This window comes from Narcine bancroftii, chromosome 6 (genome assembly GCF_036971445.1).
Source record: "Narcine bancroftii isolate sNarBan1 chromosome 6, sNarBan1.hap1, whole genome shotgun sequence".
Lineage (NCBI taxonomy): Eukaryota > Metazoa > Chordata > Chondrichthyes > Torpediniformes > Narcinidae > Narcine > Narcine bancroftii.
In genome coordinates this window covers 136,055,744-136,083,301 of record NC_091474.1, presented here as the reverse complement: position 1 = coordinate 136,083,301, position 27,558 = coordinate 136,055,744, and the positions used below count along the sequence as shown (strand labels likewise).

Below are 27,558 nucleotides of genomic sequence, written 5' to 3'. Positions count from 1 at the left end.
GCCATCTGGGAGAATAGGATAGTAAATGGATGATGGAGTTTAATGCAGACAAGTGCGACGTATTGCATTTTGGAAGAGCAATTCAAAGAAGGATGTACATTGTAAATGGTTGGGCACTGAGGAGTGCAGAGGAGCAAAGAGATCTGGGATTATAGGTACATTGTTCTCTGAAGGTGGCATCGCAGGTGCATAGGGTTGTAAAGAAAACTTTTGGCATCTTGTCCTTTATATATCGAAGTATTGAGTATAGGAATTAGGATGTTATGTTAAAGTTGTACAAGACATTGGTGAGGCCAAATTTGGAATATTGTATGCCGTTCTGGTCACCTAGCTACAGGAAGGCTATCAATAAGACTGAAAGAGTGCAGAGAAGAATTACTAGGATGTTGCTGGGACTTCAGGAGTTGTGCTACAGGGAAAGATTAAACAGGTTAGGACTTTATTCCTTGGAATGAAGAAGAATAAGGGGAGATTTGATAGCGGTTTACAAAATTATGAGGAGTATAGACAGAATAAATGCGAGTAGGCTCTTTCCTGAGATTAGGAGAAATAAATACAAGAGGACATGGCTTTAGGATGAAAGGGGGAATATTAGGGGGAACTTCACTCAGTGGTGAGTATAGACTCGATCTTGAGTTTTAAGAATAAATTGGATAGATACATGGATGGGAGAGGTCTGGAGGGTTATGAAATGGGAGCAGGTTATTGGGACGAGCTGAACAATGGTCGGCACAGACTAGAAGGGCTGAATGGCCTGTTTTCTGTGCTGTAGCATTTTTATAATTCTAGGACCTATCAAAGCGTTCCTTATAAAGGAAAGTTATGGATTCAACAAATAGTTAAAGATTGGTTTTTAAAACAATGCTCTGATCTGAAATTTTTCATCCAGTCACGTGAACAAATAATGAATTTCCACTCAATTTTCAGAATCTGCATTTGCCATGTTTATCTAAGGTGCAAGGATTGTTTATTTATTTACAACAAACTAGGATAAGGGGTCTGAGCATTGAATATATGTAATAATTTTGAGTTATGACAACTTCTGAAAAATAATCTACAAAAATAGATATGCAATAACAAATCATTATATTAATTATCTGTGGTAAACGGCATATAAATTCAATGCATCAAAACTAAAACCAACATTGACAATCCAAGTGCCTCCACACATGCCGTCTAATCTGCTCAGTTCCTCCAGAGGTTTGTTTTATTGCTTCAGATTCCAATCTGTTGTCTTGCGTAACCAGATCCTTAACATAATTGCATTACAAAAAAACTATCTGCAAAGCCATGTCTTTAGCTTTCCTGCTTGAATTGAAGACAAAGATTGACAAAACTCAATCACTTTAAAATAATTTACTTTTTTTTCTAAGCCCAGGGATGCAAAACAAAAACAATTATTGTCAAAAAAATCAAATCATGCTCAAAATCATCTTCTCACTGAAACTTGAACAGGTCTAATAAACAAGTTTTTGTTTATGATACACACTGTATCACACAACTCCATATACAAGGATGTATTGGCTACTTGGGCCCTACGTCTGAGGAAGGATGCACTGACAATGGAAAGAGTCCAGAGGAGCATTATGAGAATGACCCAGGAATGAGAGGGTTATAGCCCATGAGGAATGTTTGCTGACTCTATGCCTGTACTCACTGGAGTTTAGTAGAATGATGAGGGTATTGCATTGGAGCCTACTGACTGTTGAGAGGGCTAGATGGAGTGGACCAAGATAGGCATTTCCTGGAGGGGGAGAGTCTAGGACCAGAGGGCGCAGCAGACATCCCTTTGGAAAAGAGATGAGAAGATATTTCTTCAGTTTGGTGGTTAATCAGTGGAACATGTTGCTACAATTGGTTGTGAAGGTCAAGTCATTGGATATATTTAAAGCTGAGGTTGACAGGTTATTGGATCTCTGCCAATAATTCGAGCATTGAACATATCAGCACGGTACAGGCCCTTTGGCTCACAATGTCATGTCAATTGACATAAGCCTTCTCTACACAATCTAATCCTCCCCTACCTCACACATTTTTCTTACACAGATAAGGCAGGAAAATGGGGTTGAGAAGAAAAATATCAGTCATAATTCAAATGGCACAGCATACTCAATGCACCTAAAAACCTAAATCTGCTCCTATGCCTTGTGGTCTTCAGTTCTCTTTCTAAATGCAAGTGGCATATCAGGCCATTGAAATAAATAACATATTTCATGTGCCATTAATCCAGGAAAGAATCCTTAACGTGATTCATACTGAACTAATGAGCTCTGTTGTGGTCATCTGATCTCTGCCAAATGCCATTGTGATGGGCAAAGTAGTGTTAAACTGAAGATTTCCTTAAACTAAATACAATTTACAGTAGAACAAACAAGGTTAAAACTAAAACAGTAAAAAGGAAAAAAATCATTCAACTCGGTTAAATTACTAGTACACAAATAATTCCAAGCAACTAAAATAATCGCAAGATAATTCGGCATCATCGTCATAAGGGAGATTATAAATGTGCATTTCAGAAACAGGACTATATATCTCAATGTGGATGGCAAAGCTGATACAGTGCCTGTGATTGGCACCAGGTTAGAATCCAGCACTGTCCTCAAGGAGTTGGAACATTCTCCCACTGTTTGTGTGGGTTTTCTGGTTTCCTCCCGCCATTCAAAATGTACCAGGGGTTGTAAGTTAATTGAGTGTAATTGGGCAGAGCACGGGCTTCTGGGCCAAAATGGCCTATAACCGTGCTGAATGTATGTCTAAAGCTTTGGTATCATTAATGTTCAAATGTCATATACAATTGTCTTGAGAAATCACTTTCTTTGGAGCTGTTGTGTGAGATATGCATGGGTTTCATACTGTCTGAACTGCTGCATCAGGTCTCTCTGCCCCATCAATTTTGGTCAATAGCAATGGACAATAAATATTTTTTCAAAGGTTTGCTTCCTAAAAAAAAAATTGGAGATTATGATAGACATCTTCAGGCTGAACACAAGGATAATTTCAGATTTGTTGTATCATGTATGAAGTTGGAGAAACATTAAATTAACTTTTATTGAATTTAGCTTGTTTAATTTCATAATAATGCTGACACGTTGCATTTGCTCAACTGACCTAAAAAGGTTTTGCCACTGATTTTCATTTCAACTCAGCAATGATGCCTCTCATGTCAGTACCTAACGTTGATGGATTCCATGCTTTTCCATAGCTGCAATATCATGGTAAAATCTTTCACCATGTTTGTCACTGACTGCACCAAGATCAGCAAGAGCAAATGCAGAAAATTTTTCAATGGCATATTGTACTTCATGGTTTTGTAATATACTTGAAATAGACTTAAAATGACAGGATATCATAAATTAAGGTTTTATCTTTTTTTAAAAAGTGATTGGAAAATTTATGGGCATTTTTGTGATCAGCAGCTCCAAAATACACCCAGAAGTATTCAGGAAGCAAAACCTTCATTGTCCAGTGTAATAACAACACTGTTAAGAGCATTATTATTTTAATTTCAGTAAACTACAGTCACATGCAGGGTCATGACGTGAAACACAATCATCCTTTTGCCTCTTATAGATGCTGCCTAACTTGCCATAATGTTATGGCACTACTAAGTTGCATTATTATAAAATCATGTAAATATTCTTTACTTACCCAACCCTAACAGATCAATGGTAGATGGTGTCACTTTTTGAGGGCTTGTCCTGGTGTCCAATTGATCTTTTTTCTGTATTGATCAAATTACGTGCAAATTAATAGAGGTGGCTGAGATAACTTGAATATAAAAATTATTTAAAACAAAAATCTTTAGCCACTTGATATTCACATTCTCTTATTTTTTAACATTTTATTAAATTGTTAAAAGGGGACATAAGTGAGATAAATAAAATTTAGACTTCAAGAAGATTTTCCCCTAAGAGGTGAATTAAATGAAATGGCATGGATTTTGGGTGGAACAATACAACAAAGGAATAGTCTCTTCAGTCCATGTCTGCACCAACCACTAATCTAATTCTATGTCTGTACATCTCTGTTCCCTGTCTGCTCATGCACCTGTCCTGGTTTAATGTTGTTATTTTACCTGTTTCTACCATCTCCCCTGGCAACACATCCCAGACACCTACCATTCCATAAACAACTTGGTCTAGTATTTGATATTTCCATCCTGGGATAAAGATAATTTTTGCCTTCCATAAAGTGGGCTTGGAAAATTGAAACAGGCAAATGGAACAGTGGAACCATTTCGGGATGGCTTTATGTGTGATTGGAAAATTTTATGTTCCTGTCATTGGGATGTAGCAAGGGTCATCAGACTTGCTTAACATAACGTCCACGTATGATAAACTTCATGTTTGTGAGTCTAAGACATGAATAAATTTTACAGACATATTTTTACTCTTACATGCATTTTGTTACAAAAAAAATTATATAAATAGCTCTATGTAATAATATTTAATCATGTATGTAGTTTTTAAACTGCTAATTTGTATTCGTTTCAATAATGAGAAAATGCACATACTGCAGATATGCATGTAAGAGTTGAATTTTGTGGACCAATTTTTAGGGTAAAAGTTAGGAGATCAACTATTACACACATACAACCTTTGACCGCAGTAAATACCTGCGTCATTTGAGGCGGTGGGAGCTCGGGTGGGCAAGCAGCCAGGGGCTAGGTGAGAGGCCACGGTCAGAGCCAAAATTTGGGTGGGAGACGGAAGTCGACTATTACAAGTGAATATACAGCATACATACCAAATATTGTTAATTACAAGCATGCACACTAAAACTACCATTGTGAGCACTAGCTCGAAAGAGCCGCATGTGGCTCACGAGCCATGATTTGGCCACCCCTGGGTTATAGGCTAGCAGGGAGAATGGGAGATTCTGGATTTCAATATGCGTTAAGTCTCACCCTGACAATAGATGAGACAGAGGACAGAGGTTTGTGTTGGAATGGGCAGGGAATTAGAAAGGCTGGTATCCGAGAATTCCAGTTAGCGAGCAAGAACAAAGCAATTACCCAATCTGGATTTGAACCCTGACAACAATTTGATGCAAACTCTATCCTTAAGCTAATTCACACACCTTTACAATTTTTCCCCCAAAAGGACTTGGGTGACCATGGATTCCAGACAACTCAAATTCCTTAAATAACAGATGGGTTATTCTTTGTGACAGATTGGTAAATTACAATTGGACAATTAATTCAAACTAATATATGATCAAAACAACACAGGACAGCCTATCCATTTCTTCATGAGTTAAAAGAAGTGAGGGTTTGTGCAGAAGAATTCTTGGCATTCTTATCATCCCAAGTCAAAATAGTTCTGCCAATGAACTCTTTTGCTGGATGAGAAGTATTGTAATCTTAGAATCAGACCAGTACAAAAATTAACAAACATGTCCACAAACTTAGTGACAAATTCTTTGCAAAATAATGCTAAATTTGACAACAATCAAATGAAAACCATTCCTCCAATGAAAAATAATAACTGAGTAACAAAACAGATTGTAACACTCAAAATCTGTAGCTGGTTACAATACCACTGTTGTCTTTTTGCTTGACTGAGTGCATTCTTCCTTTTCAGTTGCTCATACAATACAAGTAAATTAGAAATCTATGTAGTCAAATGAGTACTGAATGGATTCTTCACATAACTTCAAAATTCAAAGACAACTAGAGCAACTGCAGATTAGTTTGACAGATTTAACAGCAATCCAACAGAACCTCTTCAAGTACATATACAATTTATTATGCTGCAACAATTATAAAAATCTGCAGACCTCAAATTCTTCCTTAAAACTTAACAGGAAAACAAGTTGCAATATGCACTAATATTTCACAAGTAATAAGCCCATATAATGACTAAAATGTAAAAATAAATTAGATTTTAATGTTTATACAAAATATATCTTCATAAAAAGGATAACCATTGTGATAAAAGGTCATCCTACTTAAACATTAATCATTTCTATTTCCACAGATAGTGCCTGACTTACTAAGCTTTTCCAATAGTTTATTTTGCATCAAAGTTTCAATATCCACAGTTTGCTTTTTAATTCGTTTAAGGGTGGAGATAAACATGAATATTTATGGGAACATATAGAAAAATGAGGAGAGTGGTACAGTACAACTCCAAATATCTGAAATTCTCATTTATTTAATTTTTTTCAAAACAAATCAGAAATGGTCATTTATCCAAATTTTTTTCGGAGCTGAACTGACCTCACAGGTTGAAAAAAAAATTCACTCAACATGAAATTAGAACGATGATTGTCCTTGTTTTGGGTAACTCTTCCTCCCCCCCGCTCTCTATTTCTTCTTTACATTCCCCTTGTTATGAGCCCAAAGGACCCCAAAACCCAACAGCAATAGACATTCACCAAGACAAGTGGTCTTTAAAACAAAAATTATTTTTAATCAACTTTAAACATGAAAATAGAATTAAATTTCAACTTAACTCGATACTTAACTAACCCAAATTAACCCCCTTCTAATTCTAAGTGCACATGTGTGTAAATTTAAGAAAAGTTCTTTGGTTCACAGTTCAATCTCACTTCTCCTTCTTCCAAGTTCTCTGGTTGCAGGCAATTCTTATAGTGTGCACAAAATTTAACATGTATAAAGTTCACCAGGCTTTGGTGCTTGAAAGGTAAATGTTTACTGCTCAGGAAGGTTCTTATAGGGATTGCAGAGAGAGATTTGTTGTTCCAGGATTTCCACAACTGAGGTACCACCATTAGTCACCTCAATGTCTCGCTGATTAAACTTGCCCCATCAGTGTTTTCCAGATGGTAACTTCTTTCTTCAAGCTACCACAGAGTTCCATTCCTCTTATTCCAAGAGAAACATCAGACAGATAGCACTTCTAGCCATCCAGTGCTTTGGAACTTTGTTTCCAACCAGCTCTTCCTGGCTTGCACTGTTAGGCTGCTTTAGTGTCACATACACTAGCTGACTGAGAGACCTTCTCTTCTCTCTCCAACTGAAACTTCCAGCAAACCCATGCGACTCAGTCACTTGCAAAACCCCCATCTTCTTCAGCAAGCAACAGGAGTTCTTTCTTCTGCTCAAGCTGTTGTTAGATAAACAAAACCCAGGGGTGACCTTCATGTAAGCACCCTGCAGAAAGGTACTTGTAGCCATCCTGGCCTCAGTTCCAAACAATGGTCATTCATTTTATGAAGTCAGTTCAATTAACACCTACTTGTGAAATGTGCTTACATTCTCCAGAGATCTTCAATATTTCAAACAAGATCTGTTTTAAAATGTGTGTATGTATGTAACCTACTCTAAATCTTACAAATTCCCCAAAATAATACCAAATTCTCCCAAATTATAAATCCATTACACCCCTATTGACTTTTCTCTCTAAACTTCCCTCTCAAACTGCGTGGCACTATTTCCCAGGAGTAAGCAGGTGATAGAATCCCTTGTCTCGGTGTCATCAAGGAGAGGGGGGGACCTTTGGCAGGAGCAGAACATCAAGCTCCAGGGTAGGAGTAAGGACATCAGGCTCCCAGGCAGGAGCGGGGACGTTGAGCTCAGTGGCATTCCCTCTCCTTCCCTTCCAAGCACATTGGATGCCAATGTCAACTCCAAACCCTCCCCACTGCCTACTACCACATACACTGGAGTCCCCAATGTGTATATGTGGTAGGCCTAGGGGAGGATTTGGAGTTGGGACTTCAGTGTCGGAAGGTCTGGTAACTGGGCAGGCAGGAACCCACCAACTCGCCAGTGAGTATTTCACCAGCCCGGGAAGCCTCCCTGGGAATCAGTGGCAGCGTTGGAGATGTGTCGGGGATCAGCCACAGCCAGCATGTTTTTGGTGAGAATTAAACATTATTTTAATGCTTAAAAGGCCTTCCTTTGTTGTTTGTTGTTGTTTAATCATTGATACAAGTGATTTGCTGTTGCTACTGGGCTGCTTTTAAAAAATGACCAGTTCTCCCAAAAAACTATTTATCCAACATAGGCCCGGACCCAACCATTTTGAATAATGGGAGTTGTACTGTCGTTTCTGCAAACAATGCAGATATGTTGGCCACCTATTCTGGATTGCAAATGTGAACTTAGATGATTAACAGAAGAGGCCATTTACATAAAATTATCTGCCACAGCAAATCCTATATTTTTTCTCAAGTTGAAATCTTTATGCTTGTTAAAACTCCATCAATTTAACACTTTACTTAGCTGCACCTATTTTTCTCAATTCACTTCGTTGAGTTCTCTACCACCATTCCTGTCAATGTTGCTTACTCTTCTTTCTAACACTTGTAACTCAATTCATTCAAGAATCCATTCAATTCTTCCAGTTATTTGACTTCACATGTAGTTCTGATGATATCCATTATCTCATTTATTCAAATATTGCTTCCTTTTCCAACCATGTTTGAAGGTCCTCAGCTATGTTTAACTTATGACCTATTCTTTAGCTATCACCCCCTTCCTTTCCCTTTACTGAATGGTTTCTATTCTTGCTACATTGAGAAAAAAATACTCACAAGGGTGGCAGTAACAATGCTCTCCTTCTCAGTAGGAAGTTCTTCTCCAGTTAGGTTGAGAATGGTTGGCGGTAATCCTATAGAATGGGGAGGTGACTGGAGTGAAAAAGAAGAGCCAAGATCTAAGTTCGTTAAATGAAAAGACCAGTGTTTGGAATGATTAATGGATACAAAACTATTCAAGAAATTCCTGCAATGAAAACATTTTCCTCAGTTCTGTTCAATGCACAACCATTTGTGTAAACAATTTAATACATTTAAAAATGAGATCCTAAATATTTAAATTGCTGAGAATTTAGCTTAAAAAAAACTGAGGAGCATCCATCATCCTTGTCTGCAGAATACATTTTAATGATGACACAGGGACTTCAGATATAAGAATATTTGAAATCTACAGCAAAAAAAACAAACTGCTGAAGAAAATCTGTAAGTTGAGCAGCACCTGCTAGGGAGTGAGGGGTAGAAATTGTCAAGTTTTGGATCAAGACCCTGCATAAGTACACAGAGTGACGAGGAAAAATAAGCATTTTAAAGAGGTAAGGGTGTCACAAAAGGTGCAGTTCTGCAAAGCTTGAGTGAACAAGAGACAATGTGATCTTACCACCAGCTACATCCTCCCACCCTTATCCATTCCTTGGTCCACTCTTGTTTCCCCATGCACTGTCACCCCCTTTCAATTTCCCTCTGTAAGCACAGAAAGTGCAGCAAATCCCGACATCTTCCTATTCCATCCACGCCAACAGACATCCCAGTCAAAGCAGACCTCGCCCAAATAATCTCAAGATGAACCACAGGAGCACCATCAAACAAAATCTGTTGACAAGCCATGTGCAGATATTAGGATTGATGACAAACTTAAGATGATACAGGAAACTGCAGGTATTAAAGTATTTGAAATCTGGAGTGAAAAATAAACTGCTGATGAAAAGCATGAAGTGAATAAAGCTTTAGTGAAATAGGTGGTGGCATCTTGATGAGCCACGTCTTCAAGGCTCAAATTTGAGGAAAGAATTACAATCAGCCAAAGTGGATTAGAAAACACCAAATCAGAACAATAAATTGCATCTTTATTCCTATAGCAAGATCCAATCCAAATTTGGTTTGTGTCTTGGCCTTTAAAAGGGATTCTGTGGAGCATTGTGTATATTTTACTATATTATACAGTAGTTCTATATAAATTTATTTATTTTTTCTTGGCTTGGCTTTGTGCACGAAGATTTATGGAGGGGGTAAATGTCCACGTCAGCAGCAGGCTCATTTGTGGCTGACAAGTCCGATGCGGGACAGGCAGACACGGTTGCAGGGGAAAATTGGTTGGTTGGGGTTGGCTGTTTGGTTTTTCCTCCTTTGCCTTTTGTCAGTGAGGTGGGCTCTGCGGTCTTCTTCAAAGGAGGTTGCTGCCCGCCAAACTGTGAGGTGCCAAGATGCACGGTTTGAGGCGATATCAGCCCACTGGCGGTGGTCAATGTGGCAGGCACCAAGAGATTTCTTTAGGCAGTCCTTGTACCTTTTCTTTGGTGCACCTCTGTCACGGTGGCCAGTGGAGAGCTCGCCATATAACACGATCTTGGGAAGGCGATGGTCCTCCATTCTGGAGACGTGACCCACCCAGCTAAATTAGACATCATACAATTCTGATCTTGATGAGCTATTTATCACCAAAGGATACACACACATGCTCACAAGAATACATTCTTGCATTTCACAAATAAATAAGAGAATTGGAATAGGGAAAGGAACTGGGTTGATTTGCATCTCTTTAATAAAGCAAACTGCTGTTCCCACAAAGCTAATCATCAGTCAACAACTCAGCAGAGTAGAAATGGACTCATTGTTCTGTCCTTTTCAGTGCTGCTTCGTTATTCAGAGCCAAAATAAATAGTTTAATACTTAATTCCTTTTGTACTTCAATGAGCAATTGTAAAAACCACAATTGCCAATCATAGTTTGTGCTGCCCAATCTTCTTCCCCAAACATATAATAAGCATGCCATTAAACATTTATGCACATATTTGTCACCTCCAGGTTCTGAATGAAACAATAACACCAACACTTAAGAATAATGTTATTCAAAATGGATAAATTAATGAACTTACCATTTTTACTTTGTCGAAAGCAACAGGCTTCTCCTGATCTTTGCCCCCTTTCTTTTCATCTTTCCTTTTGTACTTTTCTCTCTACAAGTATAAAATTACATAATAACGTGGCAAAAAGCAACTCCAAGCCCAAAGATGTTTACTCCCTTATAGATACACAATATCACTTGTATAAATATGCATCAATAAATGGGCACCCGTTCTCAACTTGTAATTATTAATGTTTCAAATTCAAATGTATTATTTAATGGAAAGTAAAAGTAGATCACAACTAATAACCTTTGGGAAACTGTGGTGAAAGTGGCAAGAACACAAAGGCCTCCAAAGCGATTATTACAAGTTCAGCAAATGGGCTAGCAGATGTAAGACAATTACTGTTTCTCTTTGAGACTTTCTTACTGAAGTGACTGACATGATAATTGTCTTACTATATTGCTTGAAAATATTAATGGTTGGATATTGAGATCTTGGAGTGTCAACTCCCGCCACCCCCTCCCCCCTCCGCCCCAATTAAATACACAAAAACCCCACGTCCTGGATCTCCCCTTAAAACCACCTCGCTATTTCCTTCGCTCCCTTGATGCTGAACGGATGACTGGAAAATTTATTAGGTTTTGTAGCATCCAAAAAGGGAAGCATTAATATTTGTGCTGGAGTTAGTACAGTTCAGATTCCCAGGAGAGTATTTGTCATATCAACTGAGTAACCTGGCCTACAATGAATGGAACGCACAAGAACGAGTGAGTAATCACATTAAAACAGAAGCTTCTGTAAGTTATTGACAAGATAAATGGTGAGAAGCTAGAAAATCTTAAAACTAGGAAGCACAGTCACAGGATAAACATTTAGGACCAAGATGAGAGAAATTTATTTCTCCCCAGAATTGTGAGATGTTCTAATCATCACGCACTATGGAATACCAATGGGACACAGAAAAGATTCACAAGTATGTTGCCTGGATTGAGTACTTTAATTACAAAAACTGATTGGATAGACTTGAGATCTCTTTTCTGGAGCAAAGGAGACATTAATAGGGTAGAAAATCATAACCCTTTTCACCCAAGGTATGGGAGGCTAAACCTGAGCACATAAGTTTAAGGGAAAGAGATAAAAGATTTAAAAGGGACCTGAAGAACAAAATTTTCAGACAAGGAACAAAAAAAAGCTGCAAGGTGTGATGGCAAAGGAAGGTATAACTATAATGCTTTAAAAAAACTATTTGGACAGGTACATGGATAGGATTACAGAAGCGGGCTGAATGCAAGCATATGGGGAAATAACTTAGATAGGCATCATGGATGAGTTGGGTTGAAGGGCTTGTTTCTGTGCTATTGTGTTGGTGTGAGCAGTGGAAGAAACACAGCCACCACATTGAAGGTCGTTAACGACTGTTTTTATTCAAATTCAGCATGAGCTCAGTCACCTGGTGCATTGTGATGTCATAATCACTGGCCAGGGTATGCCGTGGAAGGGATGCTGGAGTCAGAGAGAAACCTCTGATGCCATTTCCCCATGGCTGCCCCACCACGTGGCAATACAAGTAGGGCTGGTTCGCCATGAGGATGTGCACCGCCACAAAATATTACTTTATGAATCTGTGAAATGTTTAACATTATGGTTGTTAACTGAGTATGTTCAAAAGGTTTTTTTAAATTCAAATACAAGGAATGTGGGATTTGTGCACAAAAGTAAAGATGTAGGATCATCTGTCACATTCTCTCAGAAGATTTATTGTCAGAGTACAATTCATGACATCACATATAACCAAGATTCTTTTTCCTGCGGGCACGGCAGAATTATCCCCAACTAGAGGTGCAAAAATAAATTGTACATAATGTAAACATGAAAACAAACAAAAGAATTGTATGCAGATAATGAATGTAAACAAACTGACTGTGCAATACATAGAGAACAAAGAAAATCAATGAATAAAGTGCACAAGTAACAGTGCTTAAATGAGTCTTTGAGGATTCTGATGGTAAATAGGTAGCAGCTGTTCCTGAACCTGGTGGTGCAAGTCTTGTGGAACCTATACCTCTTTCCTGATGGCAACAGTGAAACAAAGTGAGTGCTGGGTGGTGTGGATCTTTAATGATTGCTGCTGCCCTACGAAGGCAGTGTTCCCTGGAGATTTACTCAATAATATGGAGGTTTAGCTTGTAATGTCCTGAGCTGTATCCTCCATCTTTTGGAGGGCTTGACGCTCAGGGGCACTGGTGTTCTCATACCAGACTGTGATGCAGCTGGTCTGCACACTTTCCACCACACCTCTGTAGAAAATTGCCAGGGTATCTGGTGTCATTCCAAACCTTAGCAAATTCGTGAGGAAGTAGAGGCGCTTGTAGTATACGCACTACATGAGTGTGGAGAATGACACGCGCACCAAAGCCTTGGAAAATGAGACTGATTTATTGCTCTGGCCGTCACACTTATATGGACCCCAGGTGCTGATGTCGGGGCCTTGCGTCATTGGACCGCAGGTTTCGGATTGGCCTGTGTTTCCGCCAGAATTCCCCATCTTCCCACCACGCGTAGGTCACCTGGGACGTCGGCTGGAGTCACCCTCAGGTCCATGTGGTTATCGGCCATTTTGTGGGCCGGTCCATGTCTCTGTGCATGGGCCACTACACAACCCTTCCCCATAGCTTTAGGTGGCCTGTGCCTGCGTCACGGGGGAGGACTAGAGACCAGCTTGTTGCAGTCCAGATATGCCAGTTTTAGGCAGTTGACGATAAAAGTCTCCTCTTTATCATCGATGTCGAGGACGAAGGTGGAACCTTGTAGGGCCCCTCATGGGGTCATTGTGTACACCCCTCCTCATGAGCAAGTACTGACAAGTGTTTAGATCCTTTTGGATGCTATGCTTTGAAGTGGGGGTAGCCATGGGACCAAGGACCCCAGTTTTCACCGCAAGTTCGAGCGTCATCGCGGGGTCTTCTGGGTGTTTATTTTGGGGCCATGAAATCCCCGGGATGATTAAAGGTGCATCATAGACCAGCTCCGCTGTGGAGGCATGGAAGTCCTCCTTCAGCGCGGTAAGGATTCCCAACAGTACCAAAGGCAGCTTGTCCACCTCGTTGGATCTTTTGAACCAGGCCATCAAGGCTGCCTTGAGGTGCCTGTGCACACTCCACCAACCCTGTGGGTGATACACTGTGGCGTGGTGGAGCTGCGACCCTAGAAAGTTAGCCAGTGCCGCTCAAATCCTGGAGGTGAAATGTGTCCCCCTGTCCAAGGCGAAATGACCCGGGACCCTGAATCGGGATACCCATGTGTCAATGTGTGCCCTGGCGCAGGTTTTGGTGGCAGTATCAACCAATGGGACCGCTCATGCCACCTTGTGGAGCGGTCTACCATGGTCAAGAGGTATCTCGCCCCATGGGAAAACACATGCCTGAACCTGCACCGCACTGGCTCAAAAATCTGTGTGGGCACTCTTGTATGAACCTACATTTCGGAGGACTGACAGTTCGTGCAGGTCTTGGCCCACTGGCTGACCTGTTTACAGAGGCTATGCCAGACAAATCTGCTGGCCACCATTTTGACCGTGGCGGGGATGGCAGGGTGCGCCAGGTTGTGGATGGCCTCAAAAACCTGGCACCTCCATGCAGCCAGAATGATGGGGCATGGGCTGCAGTTGGAAACGCCGCACACAGTGTCAGGTTACCTGGGTCAACTGGGACATCCTGCACCCTGAGTGCGGAGATGGTTGTCCTATCAGGGGGGGATCTCAGGGTCCTACTGCTGTTCTTTGGCGAGGACCATGTAATTGACTCCTTGGGACAGAGTGTGTATCGATTAGATTGCGGGGCGTGACAGCGCGTCAGCTACCACATTGTTTCTTCCAACAATATGTTGAATGTCTGAAGTAAACTCTGACACGTAGGACGTGTTCTCTGTTCTCGGGCTGACCACACGGGTCTGATACCTTATTGAAAGCAAAAGTCAGTGAACGCCCTGAATTACCGGCCTTCCAAAAAGTAACGGAAATGTCTTATCGCCACAACTCCCAGTCAAAAGTGCAGTATTTGAGCTCTGGGTGGCAGAGGTGCCTGCTGAAAAAGGCCAGGCGTTGCCATTGGCCTTCAATAAGTTGTTCTAGCATGTCCCCTACCACTGTGCTGGAGGTGTCGACAGTTAGGGTGGTAGATGCCTCTGGTCTGGGGTGGACCAGGAGGGTGGCATTAGCCAGTGCTTCTTTGGCATTCTAGAATGCCCTGCAGGATTCCTCATCCCAAGCGATGTCTTTTGCCTTGCCTGTCATCAGCACGAAAAGGGGCCGCTAGATGTGTGCCGTTGCCAGTATGAAGCTGTGGTATAAAGTTTATCATACCGACAAATTCGTGCAGCCCTTTTACCATGCATGGCTTAGTGAAATGCCGGATGGCCTCAACCTTCTCAGGGAGGGGTGTAGCCCCGTGTCTGTTAATCCTGTGACCAGACCAAACTGGCACTTTGTGGAGTTGATAGTCAGTCAAAACTCACTCAAGGGGGTGCACAGTTGTCTCAGGTGGACGGCGTGGTCCTTACAGCTGCAGCTGGCGATGAGGATGTCGTCCAAGTAGATGAACACAAATGGGAGGTCACAGTCCAATGCGTCAATCAGCCGCCGAAGAGTTTGTGCCGCGTTCTTTAGACAGAAGGGCATTCAGAGAAAGTCAAACAAGCCAAAGGGGATTATGGTTGCAATCTTAGGGACGTCCTAGGTGTGATCTGGGATTAGGTGGTATCCCCGCATGAAGTCCACCTTGTTGAACACCCATGCAGGTTGGTGGCAAAAGTCTTGGATGTGGGACACAGGATATCTGTCAGGTGTGCTGGTCTCATTAAGGGGACAGTAGTCACCTCATGGTCTCCAGCCCTTACTGATTTGGGCACCATGTGGAGGAGAGGGGCCCAGGAACTATCAGAATGCTGCAAAATCCCCAGCTCCTCCATTAAAAAAAACTCCTACTTTGTCAGGCTGAGCTTTTTGGGAGGGAGTCAGTGTGCCCTGGCGTGGGGGGGGTGAAAGAAAGAGACCCTCCTCAGTCAGTATGCGATGCTTTACCCCATGCTTTGCCTTGGCCATGAACTGTGGGCAAGTTCATTGTCCGAGAGTGTTTTGGAGTCCAGGTGGGGTCGGGTAGCTTGACTTCTCCCAGAGGCAGAGTGTGAAAAGTTCTGGTGTGCACTGTGCTGTCCTTTAAAGTCGACAAGCAAGCAGTGAGCCTTAAGGAAGTTGGCTCCCAGGAGCAGTTGTGCCACTGCCATGAGGGTCAATGTCCATGTAAAGCAGCCATTGCCGAAATGAAGGGGGATGGTGCGGGTCCCGAAAGTTCGAATTAAGGAGATGTTGCCCTCTGTGTTAAGCCGTTTGCCACTGTGGGTATCGAGGCCTGTGGATGCTTATCTCGGCACCCCTGTCGACCAGGAAATGCCTACCCAACAATGAGCCCCAGACAGAGGCTATCTCATGGGTCAACCGCCGCAGCCATCAACGAGGCCAAGTCATTTCCTGGAAACCCACAGAGTGGGCAGCATCAACAGGCCTCTGCACCTCATTGCTGGTGGTAATAGCATAGCTGTCCCGAGGTGTTGACTAGCCTCTCCGCTGGCCTTGATCTCGCTGGAGATTTGTTCGTGGGGCTTGCTGATGAGGTCTATGATGGCACTAGTGTCTGCTCTCCGGAGCATGTTCTTCCGGGCTGCGACCCTCTGAGGATCGCTGAAGTCCTCGTTGGTGAGCCAGATGGTGTTATTGTTGTACCGAGCTGCACAGTTGTAAAAGAGCAAGTTTAAGGACCTGGATGCCCCATACGAGTTTCCATATTCAAAGAACTGGCCTGATTCACAAAGGCAGCATGTTCCCAGATCTGATGAATACCACCATCATTTTCAATATTGCATGCTTCTGCAATTCTGAGAACGATCCTAGAAAAAGCACTGTTTACTGAGAAACTGAGGACAGAACAAAAAACTCTGCAGACCCTCTCACTGCACAAGTAATTTTCAATTACTTAAATATTTTTTTCAAAAAACAGGATATTTAATGGTGGTGACATTTTAAAAAAATGTGCAAACATTTTGAATTAATTTTCAAAATCAGATAAAAAGAAATAGGACTTGCTTGCTTCTTGATTAGCAATTTTCTTAGCAAAAGCAATAGCATTGTACATAAACAAATTAATGTTAAAGACAATGCAACAAAATGTAAAAATTGACCAAGCATGAACTTTAGAAATTATCTGCACCCTGATATAAAATTTATCTTCTTGACCTGCATTCCTATTATGGCTTTCCAACAAAACAGAGAAGTGAGAGAAAACCAAGCAGAGCAGCGTAAAATGCATCTCATTCAATGTCCATAACTATTTTGAAAGTCCTAAAGTAGTACCTCTAGTTTGCTCTTCTCAGCAGCATTTGATAAAGGAGATGATGGCAAGGGCACAGCAGCAGAGCTTATCTGCACAGAACAGATAAAAAGCAAAAGCAGAAGCATATGAAATAAGAGCAGAGAACAATTATTAACATGAAACATGAAAGTCTGCAGATGTTATGATTGTCGTCAAAACACAAAAATGCTCATCAGGTCTCACAGCGTCCATAGGAGGTAAAGATATAACTAATATTTTGGGTCTTAGCCTTTTGTTAAAGTTCCTTGAAGGAGGGCTTAGGCCTGAAACGTTGATTGCATACCTTCATCTCCTATGGATGTTGAGAGTCCTGGCGAGTTCCTCTAGCATTTTTGTGTATTTGAAAATAATTATTAACACACACTTAAGAATACAAAAGATAAAAGCAGAAACCAATACCAGTGACCAAAGTACTTGGTAAGCCATTTTGGCATTAATTACTTTACATTGTGTAACGCCATAATGAAGGAATTTTTTAAAAATATGAAAATATTGCAGAGGCCGAATTCATGACATCTTAAAATGTCAAAACCATGTCAAAAACTCAAAATGCAGTAGAATTTCAGATTTATAATCCAAGATTAGAATGAGATCTTGTGTTCATCAAACACAACAAATTGAACTGGAGATAAATAGCTACAAAATAATTATCCCATTGCTCTTTTATTATTAGAGAAATTAGGAAATGAGAAAAAACATGCTCAAATTACACTGGACAATGAAGATTTTGCTTTCTGAGCACTTTTGGGTGCATTTTATGGATTTTGGTCTGCAGATCACAAAAATCATAATAAAATTATCCTATCACTTCCTATTTTTTTGTGATACAATCTATTTTTGTGATTTCCTGTCATTTTCAAGTATACATGTCATTGAAAATTAATTTCCTGCATTCGCCCTTGAAGTCAGTGAAAAACATGGTGAAAGGTTTCACCAGGACATTGCGACCATGGAATCCATCAATGCTGGCCGACTATTGTTGGACACTTTCAGGAGAGTTATCAGATGCTGAGTACAAACGAAAATCAGTGGCAAAACATTTTTAGGTCAATTGAACTAACACAATGTGTCAGCATTATTATGTGATTAAACATGCTAAATTCAATGAAAGTTAATTTAATGTTTCTCCAACTTCTTGATAGAGCAAATCTAAAATTTGTGTTCATCTTGAAGAAGTCTATCATAATCCCCAATTTCTTTTCAGAAAGCAAATCTTTTGGAAAAAAAAATTGTTGTCCAATATTATTGTAGAAATCATTTCAGCCCTCAAATGAGTTCGATCTTTAGCATTTTAAGCTACTTGGTTTACTACTCCAATTCATCAAAAATCATTAAGATTTGTGATTAGAACTAGACAATAACCTGAATACACCAAAACAATCTCTTATCTAAAACTTAGCAAATCCAAGACAATCCACATCAAGGTAAACAGCATAGCTCTCACAGAGCAGGTGATTTAATTACTACCACAAAAGCATCTCTTTGGATTAATATACCATCTTTCCTTCAGAGCTGAATTTCAATAGAGCACTGGCACAATAAAGAAATGAAATCAGGAGACCAAAAGCATTATCAGAGTTAAATTTTAAAGGAGCCCAAGAAGAAGACAAAAAGCAAGGAAGAGTGACAAGGCTCATGGAAGAAATACCAGAAGATCTATTGCTACTTCATTACAGCTGCAACCACAGACTGAAAAGCCCTTTACATTAGTAAGATGTTTTTAAATTTCCATGTTCAATTAAGACATTTGGAAGATGCAGAATTGCCCATTTAAGCTATTGCCTTTGTACCAAATGAATTCATTTATTTCTAAAATGATTTTTTTATTAACAATGAATAAACTTTATTAGACCAAAATCCTTAAATTTAGTTGCTGCTTAAATGCATAGTTACAAACTGTGCATTATTCTCAAACCACATAGACCATAACTGCACACATAGGCCAAGAGTATTATGTTTCAGTGTCAACAAGATTAATATTAGAGTGCTCTCAATATTTGACCAAATTAGTAACCACAGAGAAGTTAAACCTTGGATCACTGTACTAATGACTAGCAGATCCAGAAAATCCATGTCAGTATATGATTACATCACAGATTGTTTGGGGCTGGCATCTAGCAATTTAGTATATTTCTAACGTTAATATTTAACAAATTCCCTCAGAGCTTGTTACTGGAGAACAGGAAAGCTCGAAGGATACGTCATACTTGGAACTTTGGTAGTGCCAGACTGGCAGATTTTCAAAGTGAGACGATATTATTCCTTTAACACTTCAAGCGCAATTTATTTCAAAGTTTCCTTGTCATATTGTACCTGGTACAGTGAGAAGGGCTCTTGCAGGTCAACTCTAACATTCATACAGCCATATAAAGAGAACAAAAGCACATGTACAACGTAGTTATAATGAAAAAAGAAACAAATGGAACAAAGCAGCATTACTGTACTGTTGTGGATTCATTCAGGGGTCTTTAAGTTGTTGGTGCAATTTCACACTCTTAAACATTGTCTCTGCAGAGGAGAGAAAAAAGTGTGTGCCTGGGGTGTGATGGCTCTTTCAATATACTGGCTACTTAACCTCAGCAAAGGGAGATCTGGAGGAGCCCATTCAGGAGAGGGAAACTCCCATACCACACTGTGATGTAACCAGCAAGCATCCTTTCAGTGATGGTGCACGTTTATAATTTGATGAGATACATGGGAGACATATCAAAGTAAAGGTGTGACAGATTATAGATATGTTTTTGGGAAATAAATTGGGGCAGGTTTTTTTTTTTAAGTGTAGGTCATATACAAACACTTTAAAACAGATCTTATTTAAAATACTAGTGCTCTGCTCATGCTAGACAGGCCAGCTCCAAGAGCATTTGCAAAAGCTTTGGAGAATGCCCAAGAGACTTCACTAATGAATTGTTTACAAAAAAGGTAACAGATGAAAGACCTCATCGAAGCCACAGGCTGTCTGGAGTGGAAATTGCAGTTCTAAGAAGGTCTGAAGCAGAGTAAGTAAAACAGGCTTTTCTGACAGAGGATTTAGTTCTGCAGTTTTACGGTTCAGCAGGAGCTGGGATTGGAACAGGACAAGCTTGAAACCCCATTTTGAAGATGGGTTATGAGTGTTTAGTTCCACCTGGTCAAAGCCCCTGTGGTTCATACAAGAAGAGGACTGGCTGCCTAATGTTTCACTTGAAATAAGAGAAACAAAAGGAACTCTGAGGTAACCTGAAAGAAAGAGGTTCTCATCTGAAAAACCCTGATGGGGCAAGTTTCTTCAGCAAGACACTGAAATAGCTGGTTACAAAAAATCAGTTGTGGGTGTCCAGTGAACAACAAATCTCTCTCTGAAAACTGACAAGAACGTTCCTGAGTGGTCGGTAACCATGCGCCTTTCAAGCACCAAAGCCTGGTGAACTTCATAAATGTTAAATTATGTGCACTGTATAAGAATTGCCTGTAACCAGTAAACTTGGAGGAATGAGAATTGGACTGTGAATCAAATAACTTTTCTGAACTTGTACACATGCACTTAGAATTAGAAAGGGGTTAAGTTAATAGTATGAAGTTAAAGTTCGATCCTGTTTTCATGTTTAAAGATAATTAAAAGCAACTTTTGTTTAAGTAACCATTTGTCTTGGTGAATATCTATTACTGCTGGGTTTTCGGGTCCTCTGGACTTATAACAAAGGGACTTGTATGACTTATCGACCACCACATCAACATGGTTGATCCAGGTCAGGTCATTAGAAATGTTTACCACCAAGAGTTCAATGGTTTAAGAACATGAAGTTCTTTATTTTTTCCATTTCTGTGCTATTGATGCAGATAGGGTGTGATCGGTGACCCTCTCCTTAAGCCAATTATCATCTTTGTCTTGGTCACATTGAGAGAGAGTTAGTTATATTGGCACTACATCATTAACTGTTCATTCTCCTTGCTGCATTTAGTCCCCAACCTTGTTCTGGAAAATTAAGATGGGGCTGCAACATTATTTTCCTGTACAGGCTTGGAGGTAGAGGGACTATAGTAGGAAATGGAGTATGCAAACTTGAGGAGTGCTGGAATTGAGTGTGATTGTGGAGATTTTGTTACCGATCTTCACTGATTCAGGTCTGTTAGAAAAGAAATCAAAGTCTATAAACTGGATGTTTGGGGATGAATTGCTAGGAAGTATGGTTGAGAAGATAGAACTAATTTTGGCGTCTTTGGTGTCCAGAGCTGTAGAGACCTATGGCATCTGCCAAATTGAAATGGGTTAAAGCTTGTGGAGACAGCCATTCACATTACCTGGGTTCACAAAATTAGAACAATAAAAGTGTCATTCTTCAACAAATGGCATTTTATCATTTATAATTATTAATTCTGAATACAACAGAGAAGTCTTGTGATATGAACAGCTGAAACCAAATAAAAACAAAGCGTTGGATATACTAAACTGGTTAGGTAATATCTGCAAACCTGAATTAATATTTCAGATTGAAGATCTGGTGAGGAAACAAGTACATATTCCATGTCGAGGAGTTGGGAGGGTGAAAGAGAACAGGGAACGAGATTGGTTGAAGATGATACCAATAGCATGGTCTGAACCCTGAGTTTGTCAATGCTGATCCATCCAAAGAGGCAAATACAAGTGTTGCAGCAAATACAAGTGTAAATGAGCAGAACACACTTGTTGGAAATGGCCAGGAAGGTGTGAGTGCTGGTACGACCATAACCTTAGCTGTATATAATTTGTTTGTCTCCCTGTGATCATATTGACCAGACCCACAAAGCCTGAATCTCAAAATTTAAAATCTAACATAAAATCTAACTCAGAAGGAAAAATTTCAAATGCGCATCTCAGGAGACTAATTATACATTGTTTTTAACAATTTGAGTAAAATTTGCTTTCAAAGTAGAAAAATAAAGCAGTGATAAATGCAAGATTCAACAGATCAATTCTTTTGCCAATCTCTCCATAATTACCTGTTACAATGTCAAAACTACCAAAAAAAAATGAAAACTGATGGAGAATTCAAAATATTTTCAAACAAATTTACTGATAAACTTTCAAATTTTCATTTAAATTTAGGATACAAAATGCAGAATCAAGAACAGAGCAAGAGAATATTTACATTAAGGTAGAAAAAATAGTAGCATTAAAGCAAAACTTTAAATTAAGATTTGATTTAACGATCAAGAACTGTTAAGCTAGAGAAAGACTAATAATGTAAACATCTTAAATTATGTTTGCAGTGAACTGATGGAAATTTAATTCTGGTAGGTCTATAGAGGAAATGGTAGGGACCTTAGTAGAATTGATGGGTGATTATTTATTGGTGGTTGTTGTGGAAACTGAACAAAAAGGCCCACCACAGAGCATTTGAAGTCAGAGATTACAAGTTCAAATATTGTTGAGGGCAAAAGAGAAATCAAAAGATAGTTTGTGGTCATTTATTACAACATGTTAATTAATTCTTTCCAATGATCAGGAAATGTTACATTTCACAAGCTTCAGAACTTTTTTTAAAAAAGCAACTTCGTGAAAACATTGTACACCTTGTGAATACACTTCATTTTGGAGATGGATGAAACATTGCATGGACAATTGTTGAATGCATAGATACAACAGAATCTAGTTTGAGGTTTATATACAGAACTGATGAAGGGTTCCAGCATTTTCTTCTTTTCCCGTTAATGTTGCAAGATCCTCGGAGTTCCTCCAGCAGGCTGTGTGCTGTTCCAGATTCTAGCATCTGTAGTCTTTCACATCTGGGGTTAAATACTTCTGTGAACGTAGAAATTCTTTTGCCCCTTTCACTTGCAATAATCTTTGCTTCAGAGTTTTGATCAATAAATAACTTTGCATTCAACTTAAAACGCTTTCTTTTAATTTTCAACTGTTTATTATAATTAAGACTTTAGTGCACTATGGTTTTGCGTCTGTAAAAACCAAAGAGGAAACTCCTCAGGATTAATGGCTTTGAAAATATTATACTTGTTTATTGTAAAAGATAAACCTCATGAATACTTCATTCCTGCAAACACAGAGAATATACTTGACTGTGAGAATGGCAGACTAGATGAAATATTATTCTCTGAAGACCAAAATACCTCCTGGTACTATCTCAAACAGCTGAATTGATTCCCCAGGGGTCTTGGCCAACAATTATGCCTCAAAAGAGAAAACTCTGCCAATGGACATTACCTTTAATACATGGGTGACTACACTTGGAAATATTTCATTAGTTGTAGAAATGTTTTGCACTGTTCCAAACTCTTAAAAGGCACTATACAAAATGAAAGTTCACTCTTTCTGTGAAGGTGCATGAAAGAAACATTTAGGTATTATAGAAGTAATCAGGGAGTTGCTGGAGACAATCAGGAATCAATAGAGATTACTAAAGATTGGCAATCAAATAGTTTAGGTTAGCTTTATGAAGTTTTTAGATTGATCACATGGTATAATTAGATTCATGAAATAAAACATCATTAATTGAGGGTTACTTGCCAGAGTGGAAAATCAATGACCTATTAGCTCTTGAGTAAAATAACCATTGACGAGGAAGGGGCACATCTAGATCCTTTGGGGGCAATTGAGGGGGGGGGGGGGGCTGCTTGTGCAAACAGCTAATGAACAGTTTTTCCAATTTATAGCTGAATTTTACGATTTGTTTAGGAGTTGCAATTCAACTGTCAATTACTCCAGTAATTCTCGGCCTGAACAACAGTTCAGCAAATTTAATTAGGATAATACCACAATTTCTACAGGTCCTAGAGTGTGGAAAACCTATATCTATCAAAGATTGTGATTTTTAAAAAAATAAGTTGCATCAATAAAGATCCTGCCTTAATGCCCATATTTACATACTGTAGGTATAAATTTATCAATGGTTTTCCCTAAACCTCGTGAAACTTGGAACAAACAAATAAATAAAACTGAAAAGGCTAGAATTGAGTGGATGGTGATGTTACCTTGGCAACTAGGTTGGCTTCTTTTTCTATTCTTTCCTCTTTTTCTATTTTTCATAGGGTTATTATTTGGGGAAGTATATAAACCATCATGTACAATGGTTATACGACTATTACATTTTGAATTACGACAAATATGTATGGAAAACAAATAGATCCTGCCTCAATACTTACCATTACTCCATTGTTTACATTTTTATCTATGTATTTCTTCTTTTCATACTTGTCTCTGATGAAAAACTCTACAGCTCTGATGAATATTCAATCAAGGAATTTTTATTCACAAAATTAGGGAACATTTCACTTTGTGCTACAATACAACCAGAGAAAATTCACATCTGGAATCACATTAACTGTTCATTAATATAGTCTTCAGTGTTTTGAACTTAGCTTCAGAAAATCCTTGAAGCATAAACGCTCCTTTAACATGCAATACAATTACGTTTGAAGGTGAAGTAACATCTTGAGCAAAGGAATATTTGCTGTTAAAATTACCTTGTAATCAGAATTTATAGCATCATTAAGATTAAAAGCCAAAAGGTTTTGCTCCAAAAGATTTCCAATTTTAGACTTTCATCTATATTAAATGGATTCTAAGCATCCAAATAGCTCATCAATATTAATATGGAAAAATCCACAAATGATCCAGTATGCAGAACACGATCCACTCCAGGAAGCACTCCTTCACTTAAGGCGTATGCATTGCAATTAAACTGTGAAATTATTTATGATTGGAAATTGGGAAATTTTTGAAATGCCAGAGACCAAATCCAACTAAAGAATTTTAGGATGTCTGGCAAATGCATGCCATTAAATTGATGAAAACACTAAAAATTTGACAAATTCCTATCAGCTCAAGACAGTCATGAGCCTTTAATTATCAATTGTTACACAGGTAGAATACATTCTGACATGGGGCTCACATCTAAAATATGAATGTTTGCTCCACTGATCTACTGAATGTTGATAATCCATTTGTCCTTATGATTACAATATTTGTACATGCGTGAACATAAAAGGCATATTGTCGCATGCCAGAAAAATGTTGGATAAATTAAGAACCATCAAAACTTGGACTGGTTTTAATTTTAATAGTAATTCACGAAAAAATCTGCATTCAAAACGACCAATTTCAAACAGATACAGACAAGTCTGAAAAAATAATTTCTTTGGCTTGGCGAAACAATGCAAGCAAGCTGACCAATGAAAGGTTATATTTTGACTGAATAAAAAATATTGTACAAAAAGAGTGAAGTGGAACAAGTATATTGCAAACTGGAGACAAAAATGTGGTGGCTGGTTTCTAGTTTTAAAAACTGCTGGCAGAACTCAGCAGGTCAGGCACCATCTAAGAAGGCAGAGGTGTGGTTGGTACTTCAAGTCAATTCCCTGCATCAGGACAGTGTGAAGGTAGTAAATATAAAGAGTTGAAAGGAGGAGTGAGGCAAGAGCTGGCAGGCAAGAGGAATCTGATGAGTTTCCAATAGCTTTCCCACTAGAGCACTGACTGGTCAAAACTTGCCTGGCACATTCCTGCAAACTTTTCCAGATCAAGAATTTCAGAATTGCTAATTTTCCAGTCTTTGATCTTCCTCTTATTGAGGAAGGATGACAATTCTATGGCAAACCTTTTAATCTCCAGAAGCCTTTCAACAAACCTCTCTCAATAATCTCCCATGTATTGCATTTAGTCTTGAAATGTTGGCTATTCTTATCAATTTTCGGCATCTTAACAACCTCCACTTCCAATGAGATTCTCGTCCTTGCTAAAGACTAACACAAACTGCCAAGTATTCAAATTCATTTACAAATCCATTTATCATCCAATTGTACCAGTACAACCAGGCAACTGTATTCTCCATCCTCAGTGCAAATGCAGACAAAAAAATACAAACAATGCATATGCACAGAATGGTTCTTTATTTTTTTTTAAATAGACATACAGCACAGTAACAGCATGAGTCCATGTTGCCCAATTTTACCAAAACCCCCGAGAAAAACCATACAGACAGGGAGAACATACAAACTCCTGACAGACAGCGCAGAATTTGAACCCTGATCTGGTCCCAATAGCTGGTGCTGTAAAGGTGTTGTGCGAACCATCACGCCAACTAAATAGTTGAGCCACAGAGTTTGTATGAGGAGTTCATCAGTTGTTCAGCAGTCTCTCTGTCCATGGGAAGAAGCCTGGTGATTCTGGCTCTGATACCCCTGCACCTCTTCTCGATAAGAGTAGCTGGAATAAACTATGTGCAGAGTGGTAGGGGTCCTCAAATATTTTGTGAGCCCTCTTTTGACAATGATCTCAGCACATCATTGATGGGGTGGGGAAGAAGACACCAGTGTTCCTCTCTGAAGCTCTTATGGTCCTGTGCTTGGACCTCTGAATCGATGTTCTATAATAATTGTACCACGCACTGTGATGAAGTCTTCCAGAATGCTCTCAAGCGAGTTCCTGTAGAAAGTTGATAGGATGGTGGGGAGTAACCTTGCCCACCTCAGTTTTCTCAGGAATTGCTGTTGCACCTTTTGTGTGTGTCCAGTCTCGGGGAGGCCGTCTTCAGTCCTCCCGAAGTCCACAATCATTTCCTTCATCTTGTCCACGTTGAGACTCAGGTTGCTATTCTCGCACCATAACATAAGATTTTCCACCTCTTCTCTGTCGTGGAATTCATCATTGCTGCTGAGAAGGCCAACTTCTGCAAATTTGATAACTGTTGGAGCTAGATCTGGCATTGCAGTTACAGGTCAGTAGCCTGAATATGAGTGGGTGAAACACACAGCTCTGAGGTGCATAAGTGCTCAGCGAGATGGTGCTCGATGCTCTGCTGCCAACCCCGACAGACTATGGTCTTTCTTGACCTGCTTTTTTTTTTTTTAAATGCAGAGCCTTGCTGGTTTCTAATCAGCTCGATTCCTCTTAATGCAGATTTATATATTGATTTATCAAAGTCTTCTGGGATTTGCATTTTTAAAAACTGCTATAACATCAGGTTTATTTGTCATTATTACTCTCAGCTTACAGTATTACATCTAGCTCTCACTTCATTTACTGAGTGTATCAGAGAACATTTTTGCTCTCTCAGTTAAATGGTACAGGGAGCTTGGTTTTCTGGTTCCCCTACATTTTCTGTACACAATGTATTTTGTCTTGAACAATCCCTTCAAAAGCAATCTTGAAAGTTCTTCCAAAGCTTCATTACATACCACGTTGCACGTTAACAAATCTGAGTAAATCTTTAGAGGCATGCAAATGATGAACCAGATGGTACCAGTTTACTGCCATTAGAACTTCCTCTGGGCATTCAAGTATATTTTTGATTTTTTCCAAAACCAGTTCAGAAATGACTACACACTTTCAAAACCAATGGGGACTGGGTTTCCAATACATGTTTGTCTAGGACTCTGATGATACCAGAGTGTAAATTCAATGCTGTCTCATGCTACTTATTTTAACTTGGCTCTTCTCCTCTAAGAGGCTACCACTGGCCCATTCTATTTGCACCCCATTTTCATGCTTCCAGTCCATGCATTGTTCAGAAAAAGTCACCCATTGCATACTAATCAAAATAAGACACAAATGAGACATACAGCACAGTAACAAGCCCTTTCAGCCCACA

At 39.4% G+C, this 27,558-nt stretch overlaps 1 protein-coding gene across 4 annotated transcripts in view; it reads right to left on the bottom strand.

The window, feature by feature from the left end:
• smap1 (small ArfGAP 1) overlaps positions 1–27,558 on the bottom strand; it is a 108,011-nt gene that overhangs the window by 35,034 nt on the left and 45,419 nt on the right. For 3 of the 4 annotated variants that reach the window (XM_069886161.1, XM_069886158.1, XM_069886159.1), the window contains exons 4-8: positions 24,113–24,188; positions 16,975–17,043; positions 10,599–10,679; positions 8,503–8,598; positions 3,649–3,721 (exon numbers count right to left, since the gene is read on the bottom strand). In XM_069886161.1, the coding sequence (XP_069742262.1) occupies positions 3,649–3,721; positions 8,503–8,598; positions 10,599–10,679; positions 16,975–17,043; positions 24,113–24,188 (395 nt within the window). The remainder of the gene's footprint in view (positions 1–3,648; positions 3,722–8,502; positions 8,599–10,598; positions 10,680–16,974; positions 17,044–24,112; positions 24,189–27,558) is intronic. The other variant, XM_069886160.1, reaches the window with a different exon arrangement.